The sequence below is a fragment of the Somniosus microcephalus genome, chromosome 26 (genome assembly GCF_052327205.1).
Source record: "Somniosus microcephalus isolate GS21.2 chromosome 26, FLI_Smic_1.0, whole genome shotgun sequence".
NCBI classification, from domain to species: Eukaryota; Metazoa; Chordata; class Chondrichthyes; order Squaliformes; family Somniosidae; genus Somniosus; species Somniosus microcephalus.
The window spans coordinates 8459785-8471809 of NC_141012.1; the positions used below are offsets into that span (position 1 = coordinate 8459785).

The 12025-nt window shown below is 43.7% G+C and overlaps 1 protein-coding gene across 4 annotated transcripts in view; it reads left to right on the forward strand.

Annotated features, from left to right (window-relative positions):
* Positions 1-357: 357 nt before the first annotated feature.
* Positions 358-12025, forward strand: part of bco2b (beta-carotene oxygenase 2b) — a 76087-nt gene continuing 64419 nt past the window's right edge. For 3 of the 4 annotated variants that reach the window (XR_015073699.1, XR_015073700.1, XM_085967785.1), the window contains exon 1: positions 358-624. Coding sequence is in view for 1 of the 4 variants with exons in the window: in XM_085967785.1 (XP_085823911.1) it covers positions 522-624 (103 nt within the window). In the remaining 3 variants the exon portion in view is untranslated. The remainder of the gene's footprint in view (positions 625-12025) is intronic. The other variant, XR_015073701.1, reaches the window with a different exon arrangement.

Genomic DNA, 12025 nt, shown 5'->3' on the forward strand with positions numbered 1-12025 from the left:
GCTTCGTGCATTCAGATACAGTGCCTTTAGATTTGTGTTTTTAACATTTTTAGACATTTTTTTGTACTATGGCCCTATTTGTCTTATTACCATTTTTTCTTACCCAGACCCTATTTTTTACTGCACTCTTTTGTTTGTACACTCTGTCCCTTCCTGACACAATCTGGTTATCCTCACCCAATCACTTTCCTGCACTGCTTCCTTGTCTTTTCTCTTTAGCATTCTAAATTTCTCTCCGCCAGGACCCCCCCTCCCCTTATTTAGTTTAAAGCCCTGTTTCCTGATCTGTTTGTCCCTATGCCAATGAGCACTTTTCACTGCAGTTCACAGTGGCTGCAAATGAGTCTACATATGTGACTTTTATTTTGACATTCTTGACTGCCACGGTATAAGCTTTTAACAGACACTGGTTGTACAAAGAGCAGTATAATACCAGCATCAGCCATAGTTACAGCAAAACCTGACAAAAATAAACAAATTGTAGAGAATACCGACCAAGATTGTCGGTTAAATTTTCCCAGATGCATAGTCTGATTGCCTTAGGGAAAATATCCCTGCAGCTGTTTTGGATTATACTGGAGAACATTATGGATGTTATTTCCACAGGACTGAAGGGCGTTCCAGGTAAAGAATTCATGATTTTTTTCTTAAAGTGGTGAAACGATTACAAAAATATTCCGTTTAGCAATAATTGTATCTTGTAGGATTTTGGTATTTTGTTTTAGCAGTTACACTGTTTATGTTTACAATGTAGAAGTGAGATCTGGTGCATTGAATTTCTGACGTGAATATCATAACAACAGAATCTTTTCTGCTTTAGATTATTTCAAGGAGCAAATAACAAAAAAAAGCTTGAAGATATGATGTTTGAAATAAAACACATCTAGGTTTTGATTAGGCCTAATCTGGCCTGATGAAACAAAGCAAAAAGTTAGATTGGCCGGGGCGGGTGGGGGGGGAGGTGGGGGTGGGGGTGGGGGGGGGGGGTGGGGCTGGTGGGGGGGTGGGGGGGTGGTGGGGTTGGGGTGGTGGGGGGGGTGGGGGGGGCGGGGGTGTGAAGTTAATTAAAAAGGTTAGGTGTAGGATTTCCTTGGCAGTAATTATATAACTACAGATAGGCACTGCAGCTTGAACGTGTTGGTGATAGGTAAAAAAAAATCCATAAAGACTAACAATTTGCATTTATATAAAATGCCTTTAACATAGAGAAAGACCACAAAGCACTTCACAGAGACGTAATCACAAAATGGATACTGAGCCAAAGAAGGAGATATTAGGTGGGGGGAACCAAAAGATTGGTAAAAGAAGTGAGTTTAAGGAATATCTTAAAGGAGAAGAGGGAGGTGGAGAGGTAGAAGGGTTTAGGGAGGGAATTACAGAGCATGGGTCTATGTGGCTGAAGGCGTGGCTGCTAATGATGGGGCACAAGGTCCAAGTCAGAACGTAGAGTTCGTGGGGGGGGGGGCGGGGGCAGTGGTGGTTGTTGGGCTGAAGGTAATTAAAGAGATAGGGAGGGGCAAGGTCATGAAGTGATTTAAACACGAGGATGAGATGTTGGGGGAAGTGGGAGCCAATGTAGATTATCGAGGAAAGGGTAATGGATTCAGTGGGACTTGAAGGATAGTATATAAGCAGCAGAGTTTTCAAGTAACTGAGGTATATGGAGAGTAAAGGATAGGAATTTATCCAAGAGAGCATTGCAATAGTCGAGTCTGGAGGTGACAGAGGCATGAATGAAGGTTTCAGCGGCAGATGGTCTAAGATAGGAGCAGGTGGGCGATGTTACGGAGGTGGAAATAGGCGATCTTTGGCGAGGTTGTGGAGCCAGAAGCTCAGCTCATGATCAAATAGGATGCCAAGGCTGCTAACAGTCTGGTTCAGCCTGACACAGTGACCAGGCATAGGGATGGAATTAGTGGCAAGGGTATGTATGGCATGTGTAACAAAGGCCGAGGCAATGACATCGGTCTTCCCAATGTTTTGCTATACGAAATTACAGATCCAAAAGTAGGTATTTGATTTTTTTTCCTTAGTTGTTAAGTGCAAGCTATGACAATGGCTTAGGAGAGGGGATAAAGCAGCCTACGAGAGAGTAACCTAGCAATAATTCCAGCCAAACACATGATTTTCCTCTTTAAAAAGCGATATATCTAAAAGCGATCTTATCCACACAATAGTAAGCGGTTTCGGATCACGACATGATTCTACCCTAGAAATTTATTCTTAAAGTTCAGGTTCATATATTACAGAAATCCATCCTGAAGTGAAAAATGATTAAATAAAAGAGGCTCACAATAAACCCTGTCTTAAAAAAAAATGAGACCACTGCACATAATCTACACTGTAGGAATATTTAAATATTTCAGATTTTGAATTTCAATAAAAATAAAGGTCTTGGATGGTTGTAAATTTTCTGCTTGCAACACCATTAATGAATGCACTTTTACCTAACGTGGGGAAAATACTGCACCAAAAGATTACGTGTTGAATGAAAAATCACCCTGCAATTCAGGCATTTAGTCTCCTTAATCAAATTTTTAAACCTTTACAAAAAAATGCTGGTGATCTTTATATTTACATTAAAATTAAAACAGAAATTCATAACTTGTGACAAGCACTTTTGTAGCTGAGAGTGGGCAGGAGCGCTGTCCCCAGCCCTCTGTCGATGTAGTTTATAATTTGGCAGCTAGGAGGTGCACAAGAGCTCTTAAGCAAGACTGTCTTTCCTCCCCATGGGGACACCTGCTTAGTGCCTTGCCTGCAATGTGACCAAGATTGCGAACTGGTTGTATGGAATTTAATTTTTAATCCTTCACCAACTTTGAATTGCTGCTTTCAGGATTTATCACATAACATTTCGTCAACTTCAGAAAAATATCCAAACACAGAATTTCAACGACCAAAATTCACTCCAGGATTAACTAATCCAAGGTTGAACACATAAATACTAAATCATATGCCTCCAAAATACTGTACCTTACTATAATAGCACATCAAATAAAATCAATTCACAGTTAAATTAGCTCTGAAGATATCGGGGGTAGATTTACATCTGTATTGCCTGGGCCTAAAGCATCGCCTGGATGGTGCACTGAATGGAACATCAGGTGTGGAGTTCCGTAGACCCATAATATATCCCACCCAATTTTCCTTCCATTTAAATGAATGGAAATCAGGTGGGATCTGTTACCGTGTGCAATTCTCCCCACCCAGTTCTCCATCCCTGGTGATAATTCACATCCAGGCGATACTGACAAAAATCTATCCCCAGGAATTTTTAAAAGGCTAACTTATTTTAGCATGCAATATTTGTGCTTAAATGTAATGGAAATGCCAAACTGTTGCAGTACGGGGTGTTCTTTTGCGGTTAGGGATGAAGCACATTGTTGGGGCAGAAGGCAGGGAGGCTTACAACAACAACTTGTATTTATATAGCGCCGTTAACGTAGTAAAACATCCCAAGGCGCTTCACAGGACCGTTATAAAACAGAATTTGACACCAAGCCACATAAGGAGAAATTAGGGCAGATGACCAAAAAAGATCGGTTTTAAGGAGCGTCTTAAAGGAGGAAAGAGAAATAGCGAGGCGGAGAGGTTTAGGGAGGGAACTCCAGAGCTTAGGGTCTTGGCAGTTGAAGGCACGGCCGCCAATTGTTGAGCGATTAAAATCAGCGATGCTCAAGAGGCCGGAATTAGAGGAGCGCAGATATCTCGGGGGTTGTGAGGCTGGAGGAGGTTACAGAGATAGGGAGGGGCGAGGCCATGGAGGGATTTGAAAACATGGATGAGAATTTTAAAATCGAGGCATTACTTAACCGGGAGCCAATGTAAGTCAGTGAGTACGGGGTGTTCGGTGAACGGGACTTGGTGCGAGTTAGGACACGGGCAGCTGAGTTTTGGATGACCTCAAGTTTACGTAGGGTAGAATGTGGGAGGCCGACCAGAGTGTGTTGGAGTAGTCAAGTCTAGAGCTAACAAAGGCATGGATACGTTCACTCTCCATTAATGGAACTGGGAGTGAATCTTCCTGCATTTGCTTTATATTTGGAAGCCTCGCTCACACTGGCACTTCTAAAATCCAATCTCAGCATGCGCTTTGCATGCCTAAACCTGGAACTTGCGCGGCCCCTATGGGCGTGTGCGCACCTCGTACACACCCGTAAAGGTCACAAAATACAGCCTATCATGTTGGCTGAATGCACATCAAACATTTCAGTTCATTTCATTGCTTTAACATTATTGGTACCTTTGTCATAAGGATGGCCAACTGATCGGAGATTCAATTTTTGACATTAAAAAAAAAGTGATCTTGACCATCCTAAAATTTGCCCTTTGGGACCCCAACTGCAGCAGACTGTGCATGTATGGCGATCTGGAATCTGCAATTTTGGTGTGAAATCAGAAAGTGCCGGGAATAAAACGTTGGGTCTGGGTCTGCGTCTGGAAAACTGATGTAATTATATTCTGAATGGAAATAGGCGCTCGGTACTGTGGAAAAGCAGAGGGACTTGAGGGTACGGGTTCACAGAACATTAAAGGCTGTACCTCAGGTTAATAAGGCTGTATAAAAAGCTAATAGAATTCTAGGTTTTATCTCAAGAGGTATGGAATATAAAAGCCAAGGAGTAATGATGAGCCTATATAAGACCTCAGTTAGAGTACCGTGTGCAATATTGGGCTTCACACTATAGAAAGGATATTGAGGCTTTAGAGTGGGTACAATGTAGATTTACGAGGATGCTGCCTGGTATGAGGAAATACAAATACGAAGAAAGACGTGAAAAGCTGGGTCTTTTTTCGTGAGAACAACACAGATTACAGGTCAATATAAAGTTTACAAAATTATGAAATTAATTTTATAGGGTAGATAGTAGCAGACTGTTTGCTATTTCTATAATGTGCAAGGAAATTCGTTTACATACCAATTTTAGTCGTGCTGCAAAATAGGAATGTTGAAGATGGTGTGTGAAAGTACCCTCTGCATCTAATGGTGCTGTACCTGAACTGGGATTGCTTGACTCCTCTTCTCAAAAAAACAACCTTTGACCCCCTCCGTCCTTGCAAACTACCGCCCCATCTCCAACCACTCTTTCCTCTCCAAAGTCCTTGAACGTGTTGTCGCCTCCCAAATCCGTGACCACCTTTCCCGGAACTCCATGTTTGAATCCCTCCAATCAGGTTTCTGCCCCTACGGAAACGGCTCTTATCAAAGTCACAAATGACATCCTATGTGACTGTGACAAAGGTAAACTACTCCTCTTCATCCTTCTCGACCTGTCTGCAGCCTTTGACACGACTGATCACTCCATCCTCCTCCAACGCCTCTCCACCGTCATCCAGCTGGGTGGGATTGCACTCGCCTGGTTACATTCTTATCTATCTAATCGTAGCCAGAGAATCACCTGCAGTGGCTTCTCTTCCCACTCCTGCATTGTTACCTCTGGTGTCTATCAAGGATCTATCCTTGGCCCCCTCCTATTTCTCATCTACATGCTGCCCCTTGGCGACATCATCCGAAAACACAGTGTAAATTTCCACGTGTACCCTGACGACACCCAGCTCTACCTCACCACCACTTCTCTCGACTCCTTCACTGTCTCTAAATTGTCACACTGCTTGTCCGACATCCAATACTGGATGAGCAGAAATTTCCTATAACTAAATATTGGGAAGACCAAAGACAATGGCAAACTCCATTCCCTAGCCACCGACTCCATTCCTCTACCTAGCCTTTGTCTGAGGCCGAACCAGACTGTTCGCAACCTTGGTGTCATATTTGACCCTGAAATGAACTTCCAACCACATATCCGTGCCCTAACTAAGACTGCCTATTTCCACCTCCATAACATTGCCCCACTCTGCCCTGCCTCAGCTCATCTGCTGCTCAAACTCTCATCCATGCCGTTGTTACCTCTAGACTTGACTATTCCAGCACACTCCTGGCTGGCCTCCCACGTTCTACTCTCTGTAAACTTGAGGTCATCCAAAACTCTGCTGCCCGTGTCCTAACTCGCACCAAGTCCCGTTCACCTATCACCCCTGTGCTCACGGATCTACAATGGATCCCAGATAAGCAACGCCTCGATTTTAAAATTCTCATCCTTATTTTCCAATCCCTCCATGACCTCGCCCCTCCCTATCTCTGTAATCTCCTCCAGCCTCACAACTCCCTGAGATATCTGCGCTCCTCTAATTCTGGCCTCTTGAGCATTCTTGATTTTAATCGCCCCACCATTGGTGGCTGTGCATTTGGGTGTCTTCATCTTCCCACCAGGTGTGGTAAAGTATTTAGGGTAGATTTTCCTGCTATTGTGCTTGGCATTAAGAATCAGCTGGACACAAGACATAGATAAAAATCAGGCACAGAGGATTGCATGCTCGTAACAGAGCCAACCAGACTTTCTGTCCATCTTAATTGTTAAAGAGAGATAGGAAAGGCTGAATTAAGGGTTTTCTAAATCATACATTTTAAATGTATAAGATACTATCTTGACTGATGAAGCTAAAATGGTTCTTTTTTAATTGAAAAGAATATTGAGAAATTCAAGAAAAGAGTAGAAGCAAATTAAATATTTTTTTTGTTACGTGCTTTACTTTTAAAGCCTTGTGATGGTCATGAGCAGGCGCTGAAAAATTATGGCACTTCAAGTCCCAGCACTAACAGAGCTTTTATTTTGACACAGCTGAAACTGCTGATTCAAATTAGAGGCTGTGACGTTTCAGTAAAATGGGGTTTCGGCCCAGTGTATCACAGTAGAGGCATAGGTACAAACTTCATAATCGTAGCAATCACTTTAGTGTCATATTAGGAACCCTCTCTAATCCAAATGACAACAGATGTTTGATTTTAATAACATTTCTTTGTCGATCCATCCACATAACCCCCTTCTTTTACTTGTTTGAAATTGCATTTGTGATTCAGATGTGACAGCAACAATTCAATTAACTAAGTTGTTCAACGGTAAATAAGCTCAAGCTAATCAATATTTTTATTTAACTTTTGGCGCTGTTACCCCAGACCCTATGGGGTAGAGTTTCTGCTTGTTTCTGCTGGTAGTATCAGTGGAATCCGGGTGGAATCCACAGAACCAGAGCAAAAGATTGGGGAATTTTAAACATAAGTGAGTTCTGCCCAAAACCACGTACGTTTGTGTTTTCCGTGATCTTTTACGCTGGGTCGAGATTCGATTTACCTGGATCAGGCCCAACCTGCAAAACTGGCCACGTCCCCAGGTTGAAATTGCGAGATTCTGCTGGTTCGGTAAGGCTCTTCAAATTGCACTCATTTTCTTAGGCGCACAGGCACGTTTTAAAAAGTGTTTTCCAAATCAAAAAAACACTTAATTTATTAAGAAGTTGACTAATGTACACCAATTAAACTATTAAGTGTTCATTATAGTTTTTTCAGTCATTTTCATTGATTTTAAATCAGGTTACACACAGGTGGCGGACTGGACACCAATGTTCCCTTTAATTTGTTTTGGTTGCGCGGCCCCTTTAACGGGCTGTGCAGCCCATTCAAAATTCCGCACATGCGCTTTTCTTTCATTTAAAAGCTGGTGAGCCGGCTGCGTGGGACCTCCAGACCGCTGCGCGGCCGCACAGCTTAAAGGGAACATTGCTGAACACCCTTATTAAAAATGCTTATTTTTGCTGATAAACCCATTTTCATGGGTATTATTAAAACTACCAGGTTACCATTCTTAAGTACATCAAGAAATACTTTTTAATGGAAAGTAAAAAAAAAAGAAGCAATTATGTTCTGTTACACTGCCCGATTGCACTGGTTCAAGGAAGATTTTACGTTTGTAACTATGCTAATCAATTTTAGAGGAAACTAGAACTGTCACCTAACCAGCGCAATTTCAAGTGCATTTTGGGTGGATTTTCCCCGATTGCGCCCAAAGCGGAAACTGTACCCCGCAGTGTTATTTCTCAGTAATACATTAAACACTAAGCTGTGGGGAAAATTGGATGGTGCAGGGGGTTAGCACTCTGACCTGATACAAATTGATGGACAGAACACAAACAAAATCAGCTCTCATTGGAAATCTCAGAAAGGCCAGAAGGATAAATAAGACAGTCTTGCTTGAGATTTGTTCATTTTAAACCTGTGTCTTCTATTTATGTTCTCAAACTATCAAATAACGTGCTTGTATATTTACATAACAAAAACACTGGAAAAGAATGTCAGACTTTTGTTCTGTGTATACAATAAAATAATTGTTCAGTGGAATAGATTACTAAAAAAAATCTCATCTGGAGATTCATTTTATTATTACACTAGTTGATCTCCTGTGGCATTGCACCTTGGTGTCAAGGCCAAGCGTAGTACTCCGGCCAAGCAGGGTAAGAGGGTGGCGGGTGGGGGATAAGTGGAACCAGGTGGAGAAGGGGGAGGAGGCAGGAAGGGAGAAGGGGGAGGAGGCAGGAAGGGAGAAGGGGGAGGCAGGAAGGGAGAAGGGGGAGGAGGGAGAAGGGGGAGGAGGCAGGAAGGGAGAAGGGGGAGGAGGCAGGAAGGGGGGAGGCAGGAAGGGAGAAGGGGGAGGAGGCAGGTGCGACATGGTAGAGGGAGAAAAAAGAGGAACAGAGAGGAGGAGCAAGAGGAGGATGGGAAGAGGATCGTGTGAAGTGGGGACATGGAGGGGATGGGGATGTGGCAGGGAGAAAGGAGGAGGAGGGGTGGAGGGTAGGGGGATTGAGACTGGGGGTGAGCTAAGGCAGAGAAATGACCTCAGTGGGGGGGGGGGGGGAAAGCCGATAAACCTTCGGGTGGAAGGGGTTGTGATGTGCTGTCCTTCCCTCTAACAGGCACTGATTTTGGGGAAGGGGGGAAATTAGGTACCCTTCCTTTCTCCCTGAATTTTGTTCTCAATGAGGAGGAGGGTAAAACTACCATTGTCTGTCACAACCTTTCTTTTCAATGGGCGGGTGGCAGTGGGGGAAGAGAGAGTTGTGCTGAGATACCCTTTCTTTCCCTAGCTCCATGGTTTCCTCATAGTACTGAAGCACTATTTAACTCGGGCCTCCAGTGCTGCCACCTCCGATGCTGACTGCTGTGCATCTTCCCATTATATGTCAATAAATGGCTTCTTCTATGGTTCCATTGTGCAAAAATGTAAACTAGAGATTAACTCACGATTGGAAAAAGCAGGCTTGTATACATGCGTGTCATTTCAGTCAGGTTAAACTGATAAATCATGTTGGAGTTTTATTTACTGCACATATTCAGACATCGATAACTATGCCGTGGGATTCCTTGGAGCTGCTCCCGCTCCACCAGCATTACTTCGCCGGAGGTGTGGTGGAAACCCCGAGGCAGTGGAGAGGGAGCAGCTCCGAGTAACGTTTCTTGATAAAACAGATCTTTCAGCAATACGGAAATATATTGGCGAGAGTCAACCAAATATCTTTTAGTCCATTCGAGATGAGGTCCATTTTCACACTGATCGTTGGTATCCAGAATACTTTTTCCAGTAACAATGGAGAGGCTGGTGTGCTTCCACCCCTCAAGGCAACAGCACAGAGAAGTACTTCATCAGCTCCCCACAGGAGCCTTCATATTTGCAGGACCAGACTGCCACAGATCCCATTACAAAGAGTCAGCCTGTTCCGTGTACGTCCCAGGACTTGGGGGCCCTGAGAGAAAGACCATTTCCATCCCAAAATGATTTTCATACTTTGCAGTGGTCGTCTACATTCTGATCCCAGGCCCTTGTAGAAAACATCTTATAATTGGGCAGAGAAAAACTGCCGGGGTCACAAGGGGTGTGCATGGTGACAGAATCAAATGGTGTACCTGTAAATAGTTGTAATAAATCACTGGAATATTTGATGAAAAGACTGCGTGGTCTTTTCCTCTCTTGTGTGAAATGGAGAACACGTAATGTGCTGATTTTGAGGCTCAAGATTCTGAAATGATGGCTGGTGTGAGGAGCAAGGATTTTACATAAGTTAAAGAGAGTTTGGTGAGAGGAAGCTGATCTTTGATGAGCTGAGACTTCCAAATAGCAGTGCTCAGTTCATTGGTGAAGGTTTGCTGACTGAGTCTGTTTCTCAGCTGTAGCCGTTGCCACTACATCTGCTTCCTGCTCTTCACAGGCAAGGTCTACAGCATCAGCAGTGCAATCATCAGGCTCTCCAGAATCATCTGGGAATCTACCATCAGTCGTTCCCTAATTGCAAAGTTCTGAAGCATACAACATGCTACTGCAATTCGTGAGACAGTGCTGGGCAAGGCACCCACGGACACAGGAACCTTCCTTTGAGCATCCCAATGGCTTTCTCAATTCTCTTCATGTGTGCTTGTTGCAGCACTGCTGGTCCTATAAAGAGGTTCCATGAGCAAAGTTTTGCAGCATACAGCACATTACAATCATGCAGCATACTCTTTCTGGGGTATATTGCATTGTCACCTGACCTACCCAGGCATCTGAATTATTGTTTGAGGACTCCAATGGTCTGCTCGATGAGGGAATGGTGATCAGAGTCAAAACTGGGCATGGATGGGAATCTGAGATAGAACTGGGCAAGAAATGGGAAACAGAGATGGGCGAGGGAATGGAGCACTACCCTACTTACTCAATGGTGGTTATCGATGAGATTACCATAATGTCCCTCCCTGAATCTATTGCTGTAAATGGTAAACTGTAACACATAAAGAAAACTTGATTTTCCCTAAAATAAGCTTCTGATAAATAATTATTCTTTAATAATATCTTCTTGCACCTCACACATTTATTGAGGGTGTACTTACATTTCTACTTATTTTGCTCTGCGCAATGGGGTTGAGGTATTAATGCAACTAACGTATTAATATTTCCAGATATTGTCTGAGGCTGAACCAGACTGTTCGCAACCTTGGCATCCTATTTGACCCTGAGATAAGATCCGACTCCATATCCTCTCCATCATCAAGGCTGTCTACTTCCACCTCCGTAACACCACCCGTCTCATCTTATCTGCTGCTGAAACCCTCATCCATACCTTTGTTATTTCTCCTCGCCAGCCTCCCAACTTCCACCCTCCATAAATTTGAGCTCATCCAAAACTCTGCTGCCCGTTTCTTGCAAAGTACCGTTCACCCATCACTCCTGTGCTTGCTGACCCACACTGGCTCCCAGTACGGCAATGCCTCTTTTAAAATTCTCACCCTTGTGTTCAAATCCCTGCATGACTTCACCCCTTCCTATCTCTATCCTCCTCCAGCCCTACAACCTTCTGAGATCTCTGCGCTCTTCCAATTCTGGCCTCTTGCGCATCCCCGATTTTCATCGCTCCCCATTGCCAGCCGTGTCTTCAGTTGCCTAGGCCCTAAGCTCTGGAATTTCTTTCCTTCACCTCGCTGCCTCTCTCTACATCTCTCTCCTCCTTTAAGACGCTCCTTAAAACTGACCTCTTTGACCAAGCTTTTGATCACGCCCTAATATCTCCTTATGTGGCTTGGTGTCGAATTTTGTCTTATTATGCTCGTGTGAGGTGCCTTGGGATGTTTTCACTATGTTAAAGGCGCTATATAAATACAAGTTGTTGTTGCTGCTGCAGTTAATAAATGCCAGCGAATTTAAATCCGAACTGACATACTGTTTAAATCCACTTTGCGGAAATCTTATGTCACAGACATTAGTCTGTCAATATAATAGTTGGTGCTCGCGCTTGAAGAGCTCTATTTTTCAGATTAAAGTGTGCCTGCTCATCACCATTACAATGTTTTAAAAGTAAAGGAGCACTTAAAAACACTTTTTTGTTGAATTTTTCTTTTTTTGAGTTTTTTAATTTATAAAGGAAATGTATTTCATCTTCACCAGTCAAGATGGTATTTTATACATTTAGGGGGGGAAATTGGCTTGTGCCCCCTTTGGGGCAAGAAAGTTAGCGCCCCTGCGCCTGAAATTCAATGGTAGCGCCCCAAGCAGGAGGCGGGGCGCCACTGGAAGTGCTCCCCCTCCCTCTTGGGGCGCTCCCATTGGATATCGCGACGCTACGTGCAGCAGCGCCATGCGTGCCGGCACGTAGCGCCACAGTA